General features: G+C 45.9%; 1 protein-coding gene across 2 annotated transcripts in view; it reads left to right on the top strand.

Moving 5' to 3' along the window:
• The window catches only part of Zdhhc3 (zinc finger DHHC-type palmitoyltransferase 3), a 54243-nt gene that overhangs the window by 12807 nt on the left and 19020 nt on the right, over positions 1-22416 (top strand). For both annotated transcript variants that reach the window (XM_046436851.2, XM_046436852.2), the window contains exons 2-3: positions 3820-4149; positions 16340-16464. In XM_046436851.2, coding sequence (XP_046292807.1) covers positions 3844-4149; positions 16340-16464 — 431 coding nt within the window. In that variant the 5' untranslated portion in view covers positions 3820-3843. The remainder of the gene's footprint in view (positions 1-3819; positions 4150-16339; positions 16465-22416) is intronic.

The raw sequence follows: 22416 nt of genomic DNA, 5'->3' as shown, positions 1-22416 counted from the left end.
GTTGGCTAATTTAAGGGAAAAGTCCTTATTGGAAAGCCACTTTCATTACTTTGGGGAGTCCTGGAGTTAAGTAACTATTTTATAACAGCATGCCCTGCTTGATACCAGTTGGGGCATTTTGAGACTCTAAAGTGTGGGTTGGCCCAGTTCATACTTGGCTTCTGGCTCTGCCAGGTGCACCCTTGACTGAGTCCTTTTCCAGATCACAGTTTCTTGTGCACCGATGAGGGTATTGGGAAATAGCTCCCCTTGGGCATACACTCCTTGGTTTCACATTATTCAAACATGGAACGTTCTGGTTTTTTGAGGAGTCAGTCCACCTACTTCATGCTACTATTCGGTATATCCTTCACCATCTGCAATATGGCCATAGCTCTGAAAGTAAGCAGAAAAGGCCTCCAGGAGATGGCTCTGGGCTCACAGAGCTCATGCATTCATTTAATGAACACATGTATTAAATAGCTATTATGTGCCAGGAACTGGGCTAATAACAAGGCAGGGCCTCCAGTCCTCGAGGACTGAATGAAGGTAGAGCATAGCAGGTGCACCTTGAAGAATCTGTACCTAAAATGAGTACCTTCCTTTACAAAGCAACAACAGGATTTTATTTTATTAGCTTTTCCAGCTCATAGCCAATTAAAAGTAGTAAACAGAGAATGTGTTGATAACTGTAAACACAGAAATGACAATAGTTGTAATGAAGGAGGAAGACAAAGAACCATACAAAGAAGTTGCTAGAATTTCAGTCTGAACAGACCATTTGATGTGAGGCCGAGACCTAGTGAATCTCTGTAGCCCCTGAGGACATCATTGCCTGATGCACTCCAGTAATTTATGTTCCTGGTAATGACTCTTAATAATTCTGGAAGAAATGGTAAGATAGAAACAACTATAATTCCTTCCTTTCTTCCTCCCTCTTTCTCTCTCTCTCTCTCTCAAATTTTTTTCTTTAGTTGTACTTGGACACAATACCTTTATTTTATTTATTTATTTTTATGTGGTGCTGAGGATCGAACCCAGCACCTGGTGCATGCTAGGCGAGTGCTCTACCACTGAACCACAACACTCTTCTTAAATTTTTATTTTTGAGATTTCCATCTTAACCACCCAAATGGTTAAAATGTTTCTGCTTCAGAACAAGTCAGTTACCTGGGAAATCTATTTATGTGGAAGAGCATAATCCTCAGCAAAACTGTGCGCATGAAAAATAACTCTGGTGTGGTCAAGGCATTGCCATGTATCCAACCAAGAATGAGCAACTGTTGAAGGATAGAATGTAGTCAGCTACTCTGAATATACTGTGAGCCTAACTTAATCACTGAAAGAGTCTAAAGAACACTTGCTCTAAAATATATTCTTAGTGATCATGTATGAAAACCACACCATTTTTCATCATTGAAGTGCAGTTTGGTAGAACTCACAGCTCTGGGGAAGATGGCCCTTAGGCTGCAGAAGACAAGGGGCTGCCACAGAGGAGGGGGTCTGGGTGGGGATGATTTGTAGCTAACCATCTTCATCACACTGAGCTGTCCTGAAGGGGAAGGAGTTATGGTGGATCTGTCATTTGGTGAGTGACCACAGTTCAGAACCAGTGGTCAGTAAACCTTTCTTAACAAGAGAGAGTAAGTACGTCAGACTGGCAGATTATGTGGTCTCTACCAGTTACTCCACTCTTGCCATTACAGTGCAAAAGCAGCCAGAGATAGTTCATAATCAAACAGTGTGGCCATGAGCCATTAAGACTTTATTGGTTTGAGCCTAAATGTAATTATTGGAACAGAGATGATATACATACAGATCTGTATGGCAGTAGGAAAACTGAAAGAGTGACTGCATCTGGGGGTAGTCAAAGATTGGGCCTCAGTCAGCTTTTGATCCACTATGGGATATCAACTTGACATGGTAGGGGAGGGGAGCACTGATTTTGGCTGGATGGAATTTAGGGTTTTAGAATTTGCTGGGTACAGGTCAAGGTTTGGACATTCCTGGTCTCTGATCCCCTACTGTTATGCTTCAGGCTTTAGAAGGTAGGCCCACTGTCCAAATGTCTTTTGGTTGTCACTGTCAACATTAAATTGTTCGTCTCCTCTGGAGAGCACAGAGTTGCTCTGTTAGAAAATTCTGGTTGATGGACCATCAGGAACCACTGCTTCAATCTACTTGATAATTATTCCATATACGTCAAAGCTTCTTATTCCCAGCACTGGGCACTTAACATGTGATTCATTGTTCCATATTTGTGGAGTTGAATGTTCCTTTGGTCAAGTCCTGCCTTTCAGCCATTAATTCTCTGCCACTTTGGGGTGGGAGGGGTTGGCTTTATTGTTCTTGATAGTCTGTGCAACTGTTGACCCTAGAATGTCCACCATTTTGAGGAATAGTTGCTGCTCTGCCATCTCAGCTTTCTGGACTTGTTCTTACTTTTCCTGACTGTCCTATATTCAATCCAGATGCTCTTTTTGTGAGGTGAAGGCAATGGAAGAAGAAGGAAAAGTGGGAGAAAGGGTCAGGACAGTCCAATATGACCATTGCAAGCCTGCCCTTGCCCTTCAGCACACATGTGGCCAGTGTGGCTTTCGAGGGATTTCCTCTGCTGTGTAATGACTTGAGTTCCTAAAAAGCTTGAGTTGCACTTGCCTGCCCCAGGTCCACTACAGGTGGCTTTTCCATGGTACCTACATCTGGTGGTTAACTCAAGCTGTCACAGTTTGTGAGGAACCTGGTTGCTGATGCAGTGAGCGAGAAAGTTTAAGATAAAGAGATGGAAGAGAGGGATCTGTGCTTTCTGAACCTTGTAGCACATGTTGAGAATCTGTGTGGACATCAGTCTTTTCATTACTATCTTCAGAGACTCAAGTTACAACTACTAGGAGGAAAGGCTGTTTACCCAATGCTTCTTTCTCTTTCCTGGAGAGAATATATGTACAGTCTGTGAGCAATTTGGTGTACCAATTTCCTCCATTCATCACAAGCACCTCCACCAACTCCCCCACCAGCAGCCCTGGTAGGAGATGGCCAGGGCTGGAATGTGACAGGCTCACAAAGCCCCATGGCCAGGTGGTGGGACACATCTTTGAATTCACTAACATTCTCTACCCTTTGCCCCATTATATATAAGGAGACCAAAACTCAGAAATTCTGTCTCTTGTCCTGGAAAAATACATCATTTTGGTTAATCAGGTAAAAAGCCTGACGTTCCCCACTCTGTTTACCTTTATCATCAGCTTGGTAGTGCAGTGAGTTAGAATGTCTTCATGGTTGTGCCCTGACACTAGCCCTAGCTAACTACTGCTTTTCCTCTACTCATCCCTGTTGCCCCAAACAGCTTCAGTGTGGGCCCCTGGGTTTTCCATGCTATAAAGGCAGCAGCGTTTCTGCTGGAGAGTTTTCCCGCAGCGTTTGCTGTTCCTCCAATCCCACCCCTTCCCTGTCTTTTATGTCAAAATCTGAACTTATCTGCTGAAGCACTGCCTGCCCAGCGGAGCCCCGATAGCCAAAGAAGACTAGGTTCTGGTCCTCCCCCTAGGTGCTGCATCTGCCACTGTGCTCCAGCTGACCTCTGGCCAGACATTTGCCCTTTGGAGGCTCCCTCTTCATTATTTATCATGTGAAGGTTTGGGGCAAGGCAGGCCTATTTCAGAAAGACTAAGTTAACTCTCAGCAGTAGGAAAGACAACCAGTACTTTAAGTGAGCAAGGTGTTTAGGCAGCATTTCTACAAAGATTTACACACAGATACTTCTGGCTCACTTTGGAAAGGAAATTTTGACAAGTCTCCTTAATGATAACATCAAGTTTCTGGGTTCTTTTCCTCTTTCAGATGCCAGTATGGACAGAATAGCTTATGATGCTTATCCACACCCACCACTTTCGAGACATTGAGCGCAAGCCGGAATACCTCCAGCCGGAGAAGTGTGTCCCACCTCCCTACCCTGGTCCTGTGGGAACCATGTGGTTTATCCGCGACAGCTGTGGCATCGCCTGTGCCATCGTCACCTGGTTTCTGGTCCTCTATGCAGAGTTTGTGGTCCTCTTTGTCATGCTGATTCCATCCAGAGACTATGTATACAGCATCATCAACGGAATTGTATTCAACCTGTTGGCCTTCTTGGCCCTGGCCTCCCACTGCCGGGCCATGCTGACGGACCCCGTGAGTATGTCTGGGCTTGTTTTGACCAGCCCACACTCTCCTCCTCTGGCCCTGACATGGCCAAAGCCTGCATGCTCCCCCTGGACCTCGGGAATGTGGAGAACAGAAGGGCCAGGGTTGGCTGGGAAAGTGGGTCCCTCCATGTTAGAGTTCATGGGACTCTGGGGGAAAGAGGCCAGCATCTGTATTACAGCCTGTCTCAGTTGAATGGTACCATCTGTGCATTGATGTACACCTTAATTGAGCTACTGCAGGAAGGGGTTTGTCTGGGGGAATCTATCCTCTGGTTCAAATCAGTCCTCTGTCAGGTAACTTTGGAGACTGGAGTGAGAAGGTTGGAGCAAAAAACATGTTAGGTGTCTGGTCAGGATGCGAAGATAGGATAGGAGCTAGGTGGGCTTGAAATTAAAGCTACACCCAGTTCTAGGAACCTGCACAGATATGGTTTTTACTGTGTGTGGGTAAGGTTCTCTTTCCTGAAAATCTGGACAAGCCTGTTTTGGGCAGCAGCCAGTGCTTCTTGGTGAATATGTGTGAGTAAAACAGAGGTGATCTGCTCAGTGACCTAACCACCAGTACCAAGCTGTGCAAATGGCTATTGAATGTTTTTACACCCTAGAATTAGACCCTCCATTCCTGTTTCTACTCATTTTCTTGTATAAGAAAAGCCAGAGGATTAAGTTATTTGATAAAGACCTCTGTAGCTCAAATTGTTTCAATGTGTGGGATGTGTTTAAGTTAGGAAAGGGAAAACATTGCTAATAACACACACAAATTTTGTTTCTGTGAGCCCCCAAAAATATAGTAAAGATGATGTCCTGAGCTAGTTTTCTTCTCAAAGGGCTCCATTTCCTGCTGGTTTAGGTGGCAGATTGTTAACTGTCCCAAGGGAAGCTGGCTTTCCTAGCTCAGTTACATGTCAGTGACTGGTCCAGACAGGGCCCCTTCTGTGCACGTGCCTCAGGGAGCTCACACACACTGGCATCATAGGTAGGGGCCTCTTTGTCCAGGGTTGGTGCTGCTTACAGGATCGCCAGGCAGTCATCAGCTGCAGGAAACAAAGCATGTGGTTATGCCTAAAAGTGCCCCCAGACACAAGGGTATGAAAGTATCAATTTGGTCATATTGAAAACAAGTATTCAGAAAATCTTACGATGCCTTGCTATTGGGGGACACAGGAGTAAAAGACATTGTTTTGCTCAGCATATAGTTTACTGTCTATTAAGCTCCCAGTGCTGTTCTGCCCTTAGGGTGTCCTCTTTCTAGGAGAAAAGAAGCAAGGGCAGCTGCAGATGATGAAGGCTGTGGCAGAAGGAAGCATGGTTCATGGTTTGTGGTGGAAGAACAGGGAGGAGATTAGCCAAGCTAGGTGGGGGTGACTGCCTGGAGAGGAAGTGGTGCTTCAGCCAATTCTCATCAGAGCAATGGCTGTTGGCAGAGGAAGTGGAGGGTGATAGAGCAGGAAGACACGGGCGACATTCCAGGCAGAGGGACCTGTACAGACACAAGCACGCCAGGAGTGTGGCTCCAAGGCAGCCAGGCATTGTTGGGAATGGTGGAACCTTAGGAGGAAAATGGTGTGGGTTGGTTGGTAATGGTGGGTGTTGAAGGAGGGTAGAAGTTGGATGATGACAGGTGGTCAAAAGCCCCTGAGGATTTTAAACAAAAGAGTGACAAAATCAGATTGTCATTTTACAAGGATCACTCTGGCAGTAGTGCAGAGGAGCTCTGGGAGACACTGATGGATCGAATAAAATGAATGGTCATGTGTATTGAGTGCCTGCTCAGTGAGAAGTTCCTTTCTGAGCAGTGAGAGCAAGACAGACAGAAATCTCTACTTGAAGGTCACATTCTAGTGAAGCAATCTGGCAGCGAAGACATTATTGAATGACATTATTGTAATGTTGGAAGAACATAAGTTCTTTAAAGATGGTAAAACAGTGTGACTAGGGTGATGTGGTGACTTTAAAGGGGGACTGTATTCAATCAAGGTAATCTGGGGAGGCTTCTCCTCAGTCAGGCCATTTGAGCAGACCTGAATGACGAGAAGTTGCAGGATCTGCGGGCAGAGCCTTCCAGGCAGAGGAGAGAGTAGGTAAAAGACCCAGAGGCAGAAGCAAGTATGGCATATTTGAGAAATAGGACTAAGGCCAGGGTGACCCAAGCAAAGAGAATGTGGGCAAGGGAGTGGAGAGAGCTGCAGAGGCCAGTTACACAGGGCCTTGTCAGCCTGTGAGAACTTTGGTCTTTACAAAGGCGATGCATGATGTGCACCGTGCTCACAGTGGAGGTTCAGGGTGGGATGAGTAGAAGCAGGGGACTAGAGGAATTGTAGTAACCCAGATAAGGTGTGACAGTAGCTTTGACCAAACTGGAGGTAGTGAAGCTGCAAAGAAGCCATTGGATTTAGAGTATGTGTTAAACCACCAGCTCTTAAGTCTGGGTGCACCATAGAAGCCCTTGGAGAACTTCTAAAGTGAACTGATGCCTGGGTCCACCCGGAGAGATATGGCTCTAATAGCTCTGGAGGCAGGACCTAGGGCTTTGGGACACAAAAGCTCTCATGTGTCTCTCATGTTCAGTGAGGCTGCTGTTGAGAAGAACAGAGATTGATCAGAGAGCGGGCCTTCCAGAATCTCAGCTCCAGCAGCTGGCAAATGACTGGAATCCTTTATTGAATGAGAAAGTCCAAAAAGGAATAGGTGCTGGAGGAGAAATCAAGGATTCTGTTTTGGCCAAACTGCCCCTACATTAGGTGCAAGCAGAGATGCTAAATGGACGGTAGACAGCCAGCCTTGAACTAATGGAGGGCTGGGACTGGAGAGTGTAGTATGGAGGTTATTGCCTTATAGATGGCCTGTGAAACTAGGAAGATGGATATTGAACCATGGGAGAGGACACTTCCACCCTGGCATTCTTGCTGCCCTCACATACCTTTATTCTTTTATAAACCATATAGCAACGTGCATTCTCTCTAGGAACCTCCTCAGGCTGGCAGGACAGCATGGTTCTCACTGTAATATGTCACTCAGCTTCCAGTCCTGAATGGGTGGGAGCTGCTGCTACATCCCAAATACCAGTGAGCTGCTTATTGGTGCATTTTGTTGGTAGTCCCAAAGAAAACCAGGTCAGAAAATGAAGAATCTGTCAAATAGCTACCATAGCAGGGGAAGCAATTCAAAGCAAATCCTACAGACCAGCCATCTCAGGATCTTCATGCCACCACCTGCTTTTCAAACACCTCCAGCATATGACATCTTATGCAAAACCCAGTATGTAAAACAAGTGAAGCTGCAGAGGTGGGAGCCCTCAGGGTACCACTGAAGCACCTGGGCTTCTAAGGAGCAGAGTTGGAAGCCCAGATCTCAGATACAAGAAGATCAATTAGAGTCCCCTTTTTAATACAGCAAGGATATCTGTTTTGAGAAAGAAGGGCTCTAGGAACTCCCTGATATGATAATAATATTTTGTACTCAGGAGTTCATGTTGTGCATAATTTTTAGTAAAGTTACATCCAGAGAGTATAAACAATATATGTGTTGTGTATGATTTTTGGTTAGTGCCAAAAAAGAGGGAGAGAAGGAAATCTCTTATGTGATCTCCCATCAGACAGTTATTGTTTCACTTCCAGGTTTAACATTTTATTCCCAGTATAAATTCAGAACAGTTGCAACCACCGCAGCTTTCTGGACCTTTGAGTAGTCATTTACTCCAACGCAGCCGTAGTTGGGTCCACAGAGCTTGAGCAGAAAGCAAGAGAGGGAAATGACTCACAGATGTGTAAGTGGCCCGCTCAGAGGTGTTGCTGCCATTTGAGAGGTAAGCCCCGTAAACAGAGGGAAGAAGACAAATGGACCAGGAGGCAGGGCAGGCATCTCACTAGACCTGGCCACCTGCCAGGCCTGGCCTGGAAGCACAAGGATGTGGGCAAGGGCGTGTCAGGCTGGTATTTAATCTCATAATGCCCTCTCCTTGCCCACTGTGGGGTTGTAATGTTATCTCCGGGAATTTTCTGTGTTTCTGAAACACTTCAGGCGTTTAGAGGTCTCATGACTCCACTTGCCCTGAGGAGGCAGCCTCTTGAAGACAACCTGGACTCAGAAATCCTTATCTTGAAAACCTCTCTCTCCTTACCCGTTTCGTGATTTCTCTGCATTTTCCAGCTCCAAAACATTCTATTTCTTCATCTTATGAACTCCCCTAGGAATCCTTAAAAAATTAGGTCCAGGATAATGTCCATCTCCCAGAAGACACCTAAAGATGAGAGAGATAGCTTGCTTCTGATGGCTCTAGCTGCCAAGCATTACGCAATCACAGCAGTTGCACAAAATCTATGATTACTTTATTTTTGCCCCTTCTTTCCTTAGACCTAATCATTTACTTCACAAATTATTTCAAATCGAGATTTGAGAAAAGGAAGAATATAAATCCATTCAAATGAACCATATTGTTAAGGAAAAGAAAATTCATCTGTCTGCCTGCCATTGCACTCCCCACCAAGTCCCACCCTGTGAACACCTCACCGTAAACCAACCTCCCTAACTGTCTTAGGCCACTGAATTTATTTCACTTGCTGAATGTCATCATTGGACATGTTGGAGCTCAATTCACATGTGCAGTTGATGTTCCCTTCTGGTGTCTCTTCGACAACCTTATTGAGCACATGCCATAGTGTATAGAGCCACTTGGCAGGAATTCCCTCAGAAGGGTAACACAGCAGCATGATGTGGGCCCTGTGGAAAGACAAAGGGAAATGACATCGCAGGTTAGGGGCCTTGCCTCAGAATCCATTTGAATAGAGTGCCCCATTCTCCCTTATGCCAGGAAGCTTCTCACACGTGCCACTCAATAACCTATCAGTGAGCCTAGCCTCTTTTTGGCTCCAGAGAGAAAAGTGACCAGTTTGGGGCTTGCCTATCTCCTATCTTTCTGTGGAGGAGACTGGAGGTTCATGGCACAGGCATGTGGCTTGTTATTTTATTCCAGGAAAGCTATTAGAGGGAGCATTTTCTGCCCAGACCAGGCAGTGTACACATGCCTGGTCCCCAGCTCCTAAAATGTGAGCAACCTTTTCATTTTTTTGCTGCCCATGGATGGTAGTGCTGAGTACCTGAATCTTTGAAATCATTGACTGACTGACTGACTGACTTTCTTTTTTTCAATTTAATCTCTTGTTGGCATTTCATTAGACCTGTCTCCACTGCTTTCCATAAGCCTGTCAACGAGGCCTTATTCTAGCCCTGTTTTAGTCTTAGTGTGGTATTAATATAGTTGTTGGCAATGGAATTAAATGATAGCATCAAGGCAATTTTTTAACATATTTTTAGTTGTAGTTGGGCACAATACCTTTATTTTATTTATTTATTTTTATGTAGTGCGGAGGATTGAACCCAGGGCTTCACACGTACTAGGCGAGCTCTCTACTGCTGAGCCACAGCCCCAGCCCCCTCAAGACAATTTTTAAGAAAGCCTTTTTCAGGTCATTTGTTAAGAATATCTGATAAACCTCTCTGCCTTCTACTAGAACCTATATAGCATAGACTCTAGATTTATATGGCCTGAGTCTGGATCCTGGTGCTGCCACTTATTAGCTGTGTTGTCTTGAGGAATTGTTTGGCCCATCTCCCTTAGTTATCACATCTGTAAAACGAGGAGTATCAGAGTCTTTACCTTATAGATTTATTGTCAGAATTAACTGACGAAGTACAGTTTTGTCACAAAACATTTGAAACTGTGCCTGGTATATAAGCACTAAATGTCTATTGTATCATTATTACTTAGCTTGGGTTTACGGAATGCAGGCTTCTTGCCAGGCCCTGGGCAATTTGCTGGGCTACAAGTTGAAAGACATTGATTGTCTCTCCAGGAATTTATATAGTCCTGGAGGAGAGATGGTGTATAATTACATGATGTGAGTTATAATACCAGTACATCCTCCAGGAATTCACAGTCCTGTAGGAGAGGTAGTTTGTAACTACACGGGGTGTGCTCTGACACAAGTACAAACTGGGGGCGCAAAGGCTGCCTGATGGTTCTGCCTCAGGAAGAAGACAGAAGAGGTTATCCACAGTGGGTTTTGATGTGGTGCAAGAGGCCAAAAGGTGCTTGGCAGGCTTTGGGAAGGTACTAACAGGGCTGTGGAGGCAGAAGAAGAAAACTTGAAGAGGGAATGTCTTTGAGAAACTCCAGTCAGGACTGAAACACTGGATCAGGTCCAAAGTTGGGCTATGGCAGCCTTGTGCACCCTGCCCAGGAGCTCAGACTCTGGTCCATGGTCTCTAGGAAACAACTGAAAATTTTAGGCCAGGAATCGTGATTAGGCTCATGTTTTAGAATGTACCCTGGAAAATAGTGGAGAGAAAGAATAGAGGTGGGGTACTGGATACCAGGGAGAGATGGGAGGCAGAGAGGATCAGGAGATTTTCTAATTGTCTGGTGCAGATGATAATGGGCCTCAGGGAAGACTCTGATAGCTTTAGAAGGAGAGAGCATGGGGACTCAAGGATAGTTGAGGAACAAGTAAGCAGGTTCCATTTTAGTGGTGTGTGTTGAATTTTGGAGGTTTTATTTTATTGTTCCAGCGCCTGCTGGACAACCAGGTATTGATATGTGCAGATGCAGAAGTCTGAATTGGAGCTAGTGATTTGAGCATCATCACTGGGTAGTGTAGGGGAAGCAGGGGTCAAAGGCAAGAGTGTGCAGAAGATAGTGTAGAATGGGAAGGGCCAGAGGCTAGAGTGGAACTCTGAGGGATACTAGTGTCCAGGATGGGCAGGAACACAGAGTTGGGGAGAGGCACAGCCTCCCGCAGATGGGGGGAGGCACTAGGACTCAGAACAAGATACTGAGGAAGATGAGAGCTGAGACTCCAACTTGCATTTGGCCACAGGAAGTTGCTTATGACTTGTGAAAGCAGTTCCCCAGTGTGAAGGGGACAGGTGCCAGAGAGCAATGGACTAAAGAGTAAGTAAGAGTAAGCAAGTGCACATTCTTTTTTTTTTTTTTTTTTAATATTTATTTCCTAGTTTTCAGCGGACACAACATCTTTGTTTGTATGTGGTGCTGAGGATCGAACCCGGGCCGCACGCATGCCAGGCGAGCGCGCTACCGCTTGAGCCACATCCCCAGCCCAAGTGCACATTCTTAAAGAAGCTTAGCTGTGAAGAGGGAGAGCACCTAGAGGGGAGAGCTCAGAGTAATGGAAAGGGTCCCTGAGGGGCAGGGTTAGCTGGGCCCCTAGTCCTCTAAGACAGTGAGCACCAGTGTGTCCAGAGATTGGGGGGCGCGGGGAGTTAAGGGATATGAAGAGGGTTTTGTGCCAGGCACTGTAGTGCAAGTCTAGAATCCCAGCTACTTGGGAGGCTAAAGCAGAAGGATGGTGAGTCAAAGACCATCTTGGGCAACATAGGGAGAACTTGACGCAAGAAGGAAGGAAGGAAGGGAGGAGATGTGTCAGGGTCAAGGTCAAGGTAGGTCCTGGAAATTCGGGCTAGCCACTAAGGGAAATGGCAGATGGAGACATGTCATGCCTCCTGCCACACATGAACACATTACATTCCTTCCTTCTGTGCAGAGGGTATAGAGTACAGGAAAGCTCTAATGACTTCTCACAATTCTGTAAACTAAATTAACCACATTTGAACTGATTCCACTGTGGGGCGATGTGTATATTTTGGAAGCATATGAACATTTTTATAGATCTACAGATTTTTAAAGTGTTGTTAGGTCACTAGGTACCAAGAAAAAAAGACTAGAAGAATATGCTTCAAAATAGTAATAGTATCTACCTTGGGTGAAAGATTTAAGAGTGGATTTTTCTTTTTTCACTTTCTCATCTGTATTTTCTTTTTAAAGATCATGAACAAGTATATATTCTTTTGGAAGTGAAGGAAAAAAAAATCAGTGCCTTTGATCTACCAGGCTGTGGTAATGTGGGACCTTTGAGACATCCCTGCAAGGTAGGGAGGAGGGCTGGTGTATCTCAGTGGCAAAAAGTCTCCATAGACCTTCCTACTGCCTCCCTGCTATCTGTCTAGGATTGTTATGGAGCAAAATTCTTTTCCATAGACTGATAACAGTTTCCACAGTTCTGAAATCTGTGAAAATGTGGGCAGAAGAGCATCTTCCTGAGAAAGAGGTGGGAGGGTGGAGGGGATGGAAAACTTCCTCTGTGGCTGGAAAGTGCATTTGTCACAGATTGCTATCGCAGGGACTGGCCCAGCTGGTCTCTGACTCTGAGGGATAGGCACAGGTGGCTGGGCAGGTGGGACCTTGTCTGGATGGAGATAAGCCTTCTGGGAGATTTATGCAAATGGAATCACAGTGGAAAGTCAAACTTTGAGGAAGACTGAACTGCTAAAATGTCTCTGACTGAGATCTGAAAAAGCCTGAGATAATGAGGGTAGCCAGTGGGACCTCTGACTGCCTATTACAGAGGGACTTTGTCTTATGTCCTTCCGTGGTAGCTGGGACCATCTTAAAAACGGGGTCTTCAGGGGGCCCACCTGTGTCTGCATTAAGGAAAGCTGAGTTCCAGTGCTTCTTGAGGAAATGATGTCTCTTTGCACTTTTTATCTTCTATACATGACAGTAGTGACTTTGGTTGCATTATTAATATTTCAGGATAAACAGAAGGTCATACAGTTGCCCAAATGCAGTTAGTTTTTGCATTACAAGCCCTCTGGGGATTTGTGAGACCCTCAGCCTAGATGGCTCAAAATAAGACATTAATAGCACTTTGGTTACAAACTTAAGGAAAACTGGTCGTATTTCTATTTAGGTAGCTCCTTATTGAGGTTTGTTTACTTATTTATTGCCTGTGTTTTTAAGGATTTTTCCCTTATAGCACAAGCCAACATGTTCACGAGAGAACATTTAAGAAATACAATCAAGAAAATAAAAAATACCCATGATCCTATACCTCAGGACAACCACTAATACTTTTGCATGTATCTTTTTAGTTCCTGTTCATATGTGTGTGTATTGTTGATGTTTCTCATCAATTAAAATACATATTTACTGTCAAAAACTGCATTGTAAATGGCATGGTACATACCATATGGTCCTTACCCACCAAAGTTTATTTGCTTTCAGATTTTCTATCATAGGCTTTTCTGACATCTGACTGTATTTTGCAGACCAATTTTTTTCTCCTTTTTTTTTTTTTTTTTTTTTAAACTTTTAAAAGAAAACTTAATGGAACACCTGAGGGAGTTGAGCCCCCACCAGGGAGATAAGCATGTGTGTGAACAAGGTTCCTCATCTTCAGGCACACCAGTGGGGGAGTGTGACATCACTCTAAACGATAGGTCAGTCAAGTGCTGCCCCTCTCAGGAGTGAATAGGTCCTTAGGAGAAGGAGAGCCTCAGCAAGGAGAATTTGGGGGCCCAGCAAAGAGCCACATGAGGGACAGAAAGGCCAGGAGGAGTTCTATACTCCCACATTGGGGCCAAGGCTTGAACTGGTTCCCCTCCCAGGGGTCCCTCTCCTGTATGCTATCCACCAGGATCCTCCTGGCCTTCCTGGGATCCCTTTCCTCAGTCTGCGCCACTGTCTACTCACCAGCTATTGGAGGCCCTGAGGTCCCATCGCTTCTCTGTGTTTCCTATAGTGCTTGGCACAGTGTAGAAGAGAGTTGTTGGTTGATTTGTCTCTGCAGTCGCCTTAGCTGGACTGTTTATTCATTGTGGGTCATTCCCTTATCCAAAACAAAACTACAGCTTCCATGTATTCTCAGCATTTGAAGATTTTTCTGTTTCTTCCATAGTTCTTCCCTTCCCAGAATTTTTCTTTTCAGACAGGTTCTAAGATTCATTCCTAATCCCTCCTGCTCTGGGATTACCTCCTTGGTTTGTGACCATTTGTCAACCTCCCTCCGCAGGAACAAGTGATGCTCTGTCTGAAACCCTCACTATCCCAACCTGATAATCCACAGTCGCACTCACTCAGAACTCTGCTGGAAGTTTTATAAAGTGCAGGTGTCTTTATGTACAGTCTTTATGTAGTAGTGCTGCAGCGGTCTGGGTGTCTGTATTTTTTTAAGCTACAGAGTTGATGCCAGTGCTGGATCTAGAATCCGGGCTACCATATCCTGAGCACTGTGTGTGGCACGCATCATCTGAGCTCTTTCCATAAACTGTGTGTGGCGTAACCCTCATGGTAGTGCTAGGGATTGGGTAAGATGAATCCTGACTCACTAAAACTAAGGCACAGAGAGGCCCAAGATTCTCTTCACAGAAGAGAATCTCTCCTTACGTGGTCCACATAGCACAGACAGACAAATGTGGAAGTCAAATTTAAAGCAGGGACAGTGGACTTCCAAGCCCACCCCTCACCCCTGTGCTGTCCACCAGGCACTCTTCTCTTGTACTTCTTGGACTCATATTCCCAGCTACCTTCCTGACATCTTTTCCTGGGGGCCCATCTTTTCCTAGCAGGCCCCTGTTGAACTTGCCCACTCTTCCCCACAACTTGCTTCTCCAGTATCCTCTTGGTGGCTTAAGGGTGCCTCCAAACCTTATCAGTGTTCCTCTCCTCCCCTGTGTCAGCCCCCATATCTCCACGGTATTTACTTGGTTCTGTACTACACCTTTTATAAGCTCAGGTGTCTGAATTTTCTCTCCATTTCACTTCTATCCTCATAGTTTAGTCCTTCCTTACTAGACTGTCAACAGTAACCTCCTAAGTGGTCTCTGGGATTTTAATCTCTACTTCTTATGTGGTCCACATAGCACAGACAGACGAGCTCTATTCCTGAAGCATTGGTGTCACCCAATTGCATTGGGCTGCCCAGAAAGAAAACCCAACCCATCCTTAGGTCTGGCATTGAACACTCCACATGGGCTGCCCTTGACCCTGGTCTCTCTGCTAACACTGCACGCCTGGGCTCAGAACACTGGTTTCCTCACCATCTCCCAAGTGTGCTAGGCCCATTCTCACTTCGCCTTTACGCCTGACCCTTCTGCTGGAATCCCTTTTCTCCCCCAGCTCTCACTGGAAAACCTTATCACACTCCTCTGGACAGCCCTTAAACAGCAATTTCTTAAAACTTAAGTTTTTCTGATTCCCCTGGTTAGTTGGTTACTGCCTCCTCTGAGTTCTCTCAACATAAGCGACTTCTACAACATGTAACCCCCTCTATTAGAATTGTTTGTTAGCCTGCAAAAGACCATGAGTCTCCTGGAAATTGATTCTTGAATCCATAGCCATGAGCAGGGCTCAGCGCCAAGTAGGCACTTGGTGAGGGTTGGCTCCCAGACCCCATTCCGACTGGGCACTGCCAGTTTCCTTCTGTTTGGATGGATGCAGAGCAACAACAGATTCTGATGGCATTTTGGCTCTGCTGTTGGTTGTGCCCAAATCTGGACAGCTAGAATAAGAACACAAAGTGTTCACAAGCCAGATGGAATAGCAAATCAGAGGGTAGTCTGGCCAGATAGCAAGTCAGATACCTGAGACCGAGGCTTCCTATTGCTTGGGATTTTACTAAGGAAGAAATACAACTTTCCAATCCTTCATAATAATAGTGCTGATTAAAACTAAAATAAAATATGATTCCAATGTAAACACAACCCATTGAAATTTAGAGCTGCACATTTTGGTCTAGGAAAACTGGACTGTTAGATGTGAAGCCCACCAATGAAAACTCACAAAGGCAGATGCTATTAACAGGAAATTTAATGTAGACCAAAATCATTATGAGTCAAATTGTTACTGTAACATTTAGGTAGGCAAGAATGGATTCAGTGATGTTAGCAAAATTAATTAGAAAATAATCAGGAACAATGTACTATTCTTTGTAGAAAATTGATCAAGGAATTGATGTAGCCTAATGGCATTTCCTCAGAAAAATTCATTGTCAATAAATATTCCTTACTAGGCACACCTGTAATCCTAGCTCCTTAGGAGGCTAAGGCAGGTGGATCACAAGTTCAAGGCCAGCCTGGACTACTGTGAAACCCTGTCTCAAAATAAAATAAAAAATGCTGGGGATGTAGTTCATGCACAAGGCCCTGGGTTCAATCCCCAGCACCACTAAATAAATAAATAAATAGTCCTCACTGTTGATATAATTCAGAAAATACAGTTTACACATGTGTGGTGGCTGCTTTGAAATGACTGTCTCCACTTTGGAGTGTTATGACTGATAGAACTGCCAGAACAACCCTGACACTTTTCCTCTTTCTTACAGGGGGCAGTGCCCAAAGGAAATGCCACTAAAGAATTTATCGAGAGTTTACAGTTGAAGCCTGGGCAGGTGGTATACAAGTGTCCCAAATGCTGCAGCATCAAGCCCGACAGAGCCCACCACTGCAGGTACACGGGCTGGGGCTCCCCTGTCTCCTCTCAGCCACCCTGCCTCCTGTCACACATATACCCTGAAGTAGCACACACTTCCCCCACAAGTGCCAAGTCAGAAAGTGGACTCGGAACACCCACCCCCGGCTCTGCACATTGTGCATGTGCATCCTGGTCCCTGTGAGCCCACTAGATTGGAAAGGGCTTGTGATTTGGACTTAGAACATCTGCCCCAGGACTTGGCTCTGCCACACCTGAAGCAGGCCTTTGTTTTCATATATGTAAAATTGAGGGAACTCCTGTTTTTCCTACCACTTCACAGCTTTTATGACAAGGAGACCATGAGACAAAGCTTTAGAAAATCATTCTGTGAACATCTTATACTTGAAACAAAGGGTTGCTCCTGAATAAAGACTTTCCTTTAAAACCAAACTTCTAGAGGTTATGGCTATTGTAGAAGTCAGCTCAAAAAAATGTTTTCCCATCTTATCTGGCGAGTTTTCCCTTTTTATTTTCAGGTTTCTTTGTTGTTTTGAGTCTTCTTGTTGAGACAATGTCTAAATAAAAATTATATTTTATCATTAGAAAGAACTTTAAATGCTAGAATACAGAGGGAGAAATGTCACTGAGTCCCCTTTTCAGACCAGTGCTTGTGTTTGGGGTGGGGAGGGTCATAGAGGAATGAACTTGCTCTCAGAGGTGAGAGGTCATCCTTATCAGCCCGAGGCCATGGAGCTATTTGGGTCAAGTGAGACGTCTGAGTGAATAAAAGGTGGCCTTTCCCTGTAGTCCTCACTGTCCACCTCTCAGAAGAGACTAGTCAGTCTCTAGGGTTCAGATTCCAGTTGGCTCCTTGGTTCTTGCTGCATCAAGGCACTTACCCTTCCTGTCCCTTCATCACTCATCTGATTTCTATCTTCACAGCCACCCTGAGAGCTAGGTATTACTGTAGGGGTTACTCTTCCTAGTTTCCTAGATGAGGAAACTAAAGCTCATGGTGGTTAAGTGACTGCTCTAAGGTCTTGCAGCCAGTGAGTACTAAAGACTGGTGGTTCTGGCTCCAGGTCCCAGCAGGACTCTTTTCACTAGAACTCCAGTTTGGGAGTAACTCATATAACCCTATGTACTTGTATGTTTGTTTCTCCGTCTCTCTGAAAGAGAGAGATCGATTGATCTGTGGGCCTGCCCAACTAGTTGCCACCTGCTTGAGAGTGAAGGAGGTACTCCAGCAGAGTCCTATGGCAATTGCTGTCCCCTGTGGGGTTTCTATCTAGATCAACTTGCTTCTGAGGTCCACATCAGGTTTACTTCTTGTGTCTGAGATGGAAGCATCAGTCTAGTCTTTTCCTGTCACCTTGGGGCTCTGGAGCTAGCTGCTGTCTAAGGATCACCCAACTTGCTTGTGTGGTTCCTCAGAATAGCCCCAAGGGTTGGACCAGGTTCTGGCCTTGAAGTTGGAGAGGTCATTGTTGGAAATCTGGAACTGTCTCCACTGCACTGTGACCCTTAGGCCTCTGCTTTCTCTCCTATAATTGAGGGTTGTTCCTCCGTAGCTTGTTATGAGGATTAAATTTAAATAACTGTTCAAGCTGCCCAGCTCAGCGAGTAGAAGCTACTCGTTCGTAGAAGAATGTGTAGAGACTTGGAGATGTGCTGGGTTTATAAAGGCAAGACCAGAAACAGAGTTATTGCCTTTGTAGAAAAGAACTTTGGGGCAACCACAGTGGTTTTTTTCTCTTCCCTCCCCACACCCTCAGCTGCCTTCACTGCCTGGCATTTTCCTACCGCCTCCTCGCCTCCCTCCCGGGTGACCAGGGGAGGTGTTCTGAGTGCTAGTAAACACATCAGCTTGAGCAGCAGGAGCTACTTACTCAGATGAGCGAGCGAGGATGCCTGTGCATCGCCTACCTGTTCCTACTTCAGGAAGTGTGTGCTGACGGCTGCTTCTTCGTGACGGCACATGTGGCCCAGGCCATCTGGGGACCCACAGTTTGGATAAGCAGAATCCCCAGCACATGAGACAGCCTGGGCTTGTTGATGGTTGGTTGAGCCCAGTATACTGTAGTTAGAGCTGATAGACTCTGGGCTTGCCTGCTCAGTATGCCCACTTGTGTCTGTCCCCGTCTCTTTTAGTCCTGTGTTCCCAACAGAACCCATTGAATTTGAGGCTGTCTCCATTCCCTGTGCTCTGATGGGTACCACAGATACACCCAGACCTGCATACACCTGAAGGGTGTGTGCAGGTAGGTCTCACCCTCCAGAAGCACTTAGAACCCCACGCTGCTTTCATCCTGGTATGGAATCTCCCAGTCATGAGGACCATGGAAGCATGTGGAAATCCTGTAAGAGGAGCCATTTTACTGATGTGGATGGTTAAGGCTTTAGGCTTATATGCTCGGTTCTTCTTGAAGGAGGTGGAGACCCCTCCTTGGCAATGCCTCAGCCACGCTTCAACCTCTCCAGATATGCACAGTGAGGCTGAGACAGTGGTAGGTTGCTTTGTGCACCTACCAGATTCTTATTTGCCGCAGTCTGGCTGGGCACAATTCAGGAGCCACTTGTCAAAAGAAACGAACTTTATTTTTAGAACACACACACCACACCATATAGCTCCTCAGGAAAAACCCTCAGAGCCCAACTGCGACCACCGGCTTCCCACAAGCCTCTCAACCTCCCCCACTCCTCCTGCTCTTGAGGCCCATTGGCTGGGTCTTGTGGGCAGAGCCAAAAAAAGTCCCCCAGTGAGGAGCTCCGTGGTCTGAAAGGGCTGGGAAACAGCAATGAGCATCACCGCAGAGGAGCCAATCAATTGGCAGCTAGAAGTTGCTGGGGCCGCTGTGAGCCAATCATCAGCTGGCAGCTGGAAGTTTGCTGGGGCCCCTTCGGCTGTGGCTCTCAACGCTTATTGTTTTGTCTTTCTCGTTGCTAAGACTACTAATAAAATGTACATAGCATGAGTATTGTTTTTAAAGCGTTTAGCACACATTATTGGTGCTTACATGAAAGATCAGGGTAATTCTGCTGAGGCTGAGTGGAGAACCTACATTGTTTTGCCCAGACCCAAGATGAAGCTGTGTCCTCAGACCCTCTTCTTTCCCTCACATTGCACTGTCTTTCACAAAGTCAATTCTGAGCTGTGCTGGGCTGTGCTATGGATCTTTGCTTATACTTTTGTCATAGCCAGTGAGGTGTGATGCAGTGAAACCTGTGTGTGATGCCACGACCCCTCCAGTACTTCTTGCTGTTTTCTTTTCATCTTCCCTACCGGAGCATCTAGGCAGATGTGAGTCAGCTCATTTCCCAGGCTTGCTCATTACCTGTCTCTAGCATCAAAGCCTTAAATCAGCAGACTCTGCTATGGAAGGCCCTGGGCTTGGCTCTGTGCTTATACTGGTGAGTTAGAAATCGTCCTGACTCTAGGGGCCTCCCACCCAGGCAGGACAGGCCCTCATCTTGTGGCACAATTCCATAATTACTGCTATGAGAGACACACACAGTCATGCCTATGTTGCATATACGGCCATTACCCAGGATGGGCACCAGAGCCCCAGCCAGCTCATTTGAGGCTGCATACCTAGGAAAGGCCTGTACACCTCCCTGGAGAGGGAACACATAAACACAGAGGGAGTCCATGGATGCATACGAGCCAATGAGCTTGTTGGGTTCTCCCAAGCTTTGAGTCCTGAAAAATGGTAGGGAACCTGGAAGAAGTGGGGAGGAGAAGCATCTGCCTTCTTCTAAAACAATAACTTAAAACATAGAAGGGGCCTGGGAAGTATGGATGGCAAGGACACACACAAAAAATACTTCCATATAAGGCATTTGGTCTTTTTAATGATGTATTGCACATGTGGTCCTTGTGCCCCAGGAACTTACCAGCCCACACTATCTCGTCCATAATTTACTGGAATTAGTGGTAGAAAAGAGTGCAAGGAGAGAGCTTTCAGGCATGTTAAGGAAAGAGCAAGTTAGGAGGGTGCCTCAGAGAACTCAGTTTTGCCAAGTGAGAAGAATGGAGAAAGGGTCCTCTGACGTCGGGCCTGTGCCCAGCAAGACAGTAAGGTAACTGCGGCATGTTTGGAGAAGGGTGGCAGGCTTCTCCATAAGGATTGTGAGGCTTCCTCTTATCCTGTGCTTTGGCTGCCCTGCTACGTCTGGAGAGGGGACACTGCCAAGCCCACTCTGTGCAAAGGAGACTGGCTCTGAGGCAATGATTCCTTATTGGTCATCAGGCCTTGTAAATGGAAGTTCGTGGTTTTTCCACCTCCTGAGGGATAGTCTTTAGGTAAAACCACAGGGTAGAGTGCAAGCACCCTTCACTGCTCCAGGCCTTGCCCCTGACATGCTCCATGCCCAGGCCATTTAGATGAACTTTTTGTGAGCAAGTCAGCCTCTGAACAGTGCTTCACCCCACCCACCCCACAACCACCTGGCCCAGGGTGAGGACAGGTGCCTTTTTTTTTTTTTTTTTTAGTACTTAACCACTGAGCCATATCCCCTGCCCCTTTATATTTTACTTTGAGACAGAGTCTCACTGAGTTGCTTATGGCCTCAATGAGTTGCTTAGGGCCTTGCTAAGTTGCTGAGGCTGGCTTTGAACTCGTGATCCTCCTGCCTCAGCCTTCCAAGCCACTGAGAGTACAGGCGTGTGCCACCACATCCAGCGAGAGGTGCCATCTTTGAGAACAGGAAACTCAAGAGACCAGCATCTTGAGCTAGTCTTTGTAGGCCTCAGTGGCTGTACCTAATTTCCCTGCTGCCTGAAGCATAGGAGTTTGTCTTATTTGGCTGCCCAGTGAGATGAAGTTCCTTGTGATGTCCAGTGTCCTGGCCAATGCCTCATCTCTTCAGTGAAGCTGGGAGGAGAGCAGAGCACAACTTTGCCATGAGAGCTTGTTAAAACTCTTGTACAGCTTTAAGAGGATGGAAGGCCACTTTGTGCTTCTCTGCCCCTGAGCCCACCCTGCCTCAAGAGCACACACTTGAAAACCCTTCTAGAAATAAGTAAAGATAGAAGAGGAACTTACTCAGGGCCCTGGAGCAGAGAGTGTTTGTACTCTCAGGAGTCTGTTTCTCAGATGAGAAGGGACATAAGGAACCCCAGAGTTGATTGTATCCAGAAGAATATCCAAGAAATGGGCTGTAGCAGGCGGCTCCTTGGGAGAGCGGGAGCCTGGTAGCTGAGGCCTAGAACACAGGGCACAAAATCACTCCTTGCTTTCTGTGCTTTTAAAATTGTTCGCTGGGAACACTGTTACCAACTCAGACATATATTATAGTATATTATATATGTATATTTAGATGTATATGTGTGTGTGTGTGTGTATAAATGTGTATGTATGTATATAAATTTTTTTTTTTATGTATGTGTTCAAAATTGTTAACAGAGAGAGAGAGAGAAAAACAGACTGGGCAGTGGAGTTGCCAGTGCCCAGTGTTCTGTTTGTTTCCTCTGCCTTCCTTTTAGGCCTCTTTCTTACTTTGCTTGCCTGGCCCCCAGGGAGATTATGGAGCCAGGCCAGCATGCTTGTGTTGGCCAGGCCCTTTGGAGTGGTGGAAAAGAGTGAGAATGGAGATCAGTACGAATCCACCACTTGTCTGATCGAGACCTAGTATGTGTTCTCATGTATTTTACTTTCATGCTGGTAGGAGATCTGAGGCTCAGAGTTCAACTGTTTGACCCAGGCAGCTCAGCTGATCCAGGTCCACCATGCCACCAGACTTCAGGCCAGGCTTAGCAAAACATACCCTCATCCCTGGGAGAACATGGCAGTGTTTTTGGAACTTCTGTGTGGCTCTTAGTTTGGGGTGTTTTTTTGTTTGTTTGTTTGTTTGTTTGGGAGCTGTAAGGAGCAATTCTTCTCTGTATCCCATCCAACTCTTGTCAAGTTTTTTAAATTACTACTTCATTCCATCTTTGTAAATCCAGTTCTCAGCTGTGTTATCCCAGGAGAGCAGCCTGTTTCTCAG

The sequence above is a fragment of the Marmota monax genome, unplaced genomic scaffold (genome assembly GCF_021218885.2).
Source record: "Marmota monax isolate L192 unplaced genomic scaffold, Marmota_monax_Labrador192_F-V1.1 WCK01_AAM20220418_F8-fsc00021, whole genome shotgun sequence".
NCBI lineage: Eukaryota > Metazoa > Chordata > Mammalia > Rodentia > Sciuridae > Marmota > Marmota monax.
Note: the sequence above shows the minus strand (reverse complement) of the source record. Positions and strands in the feature narration are given on the sequence as shown.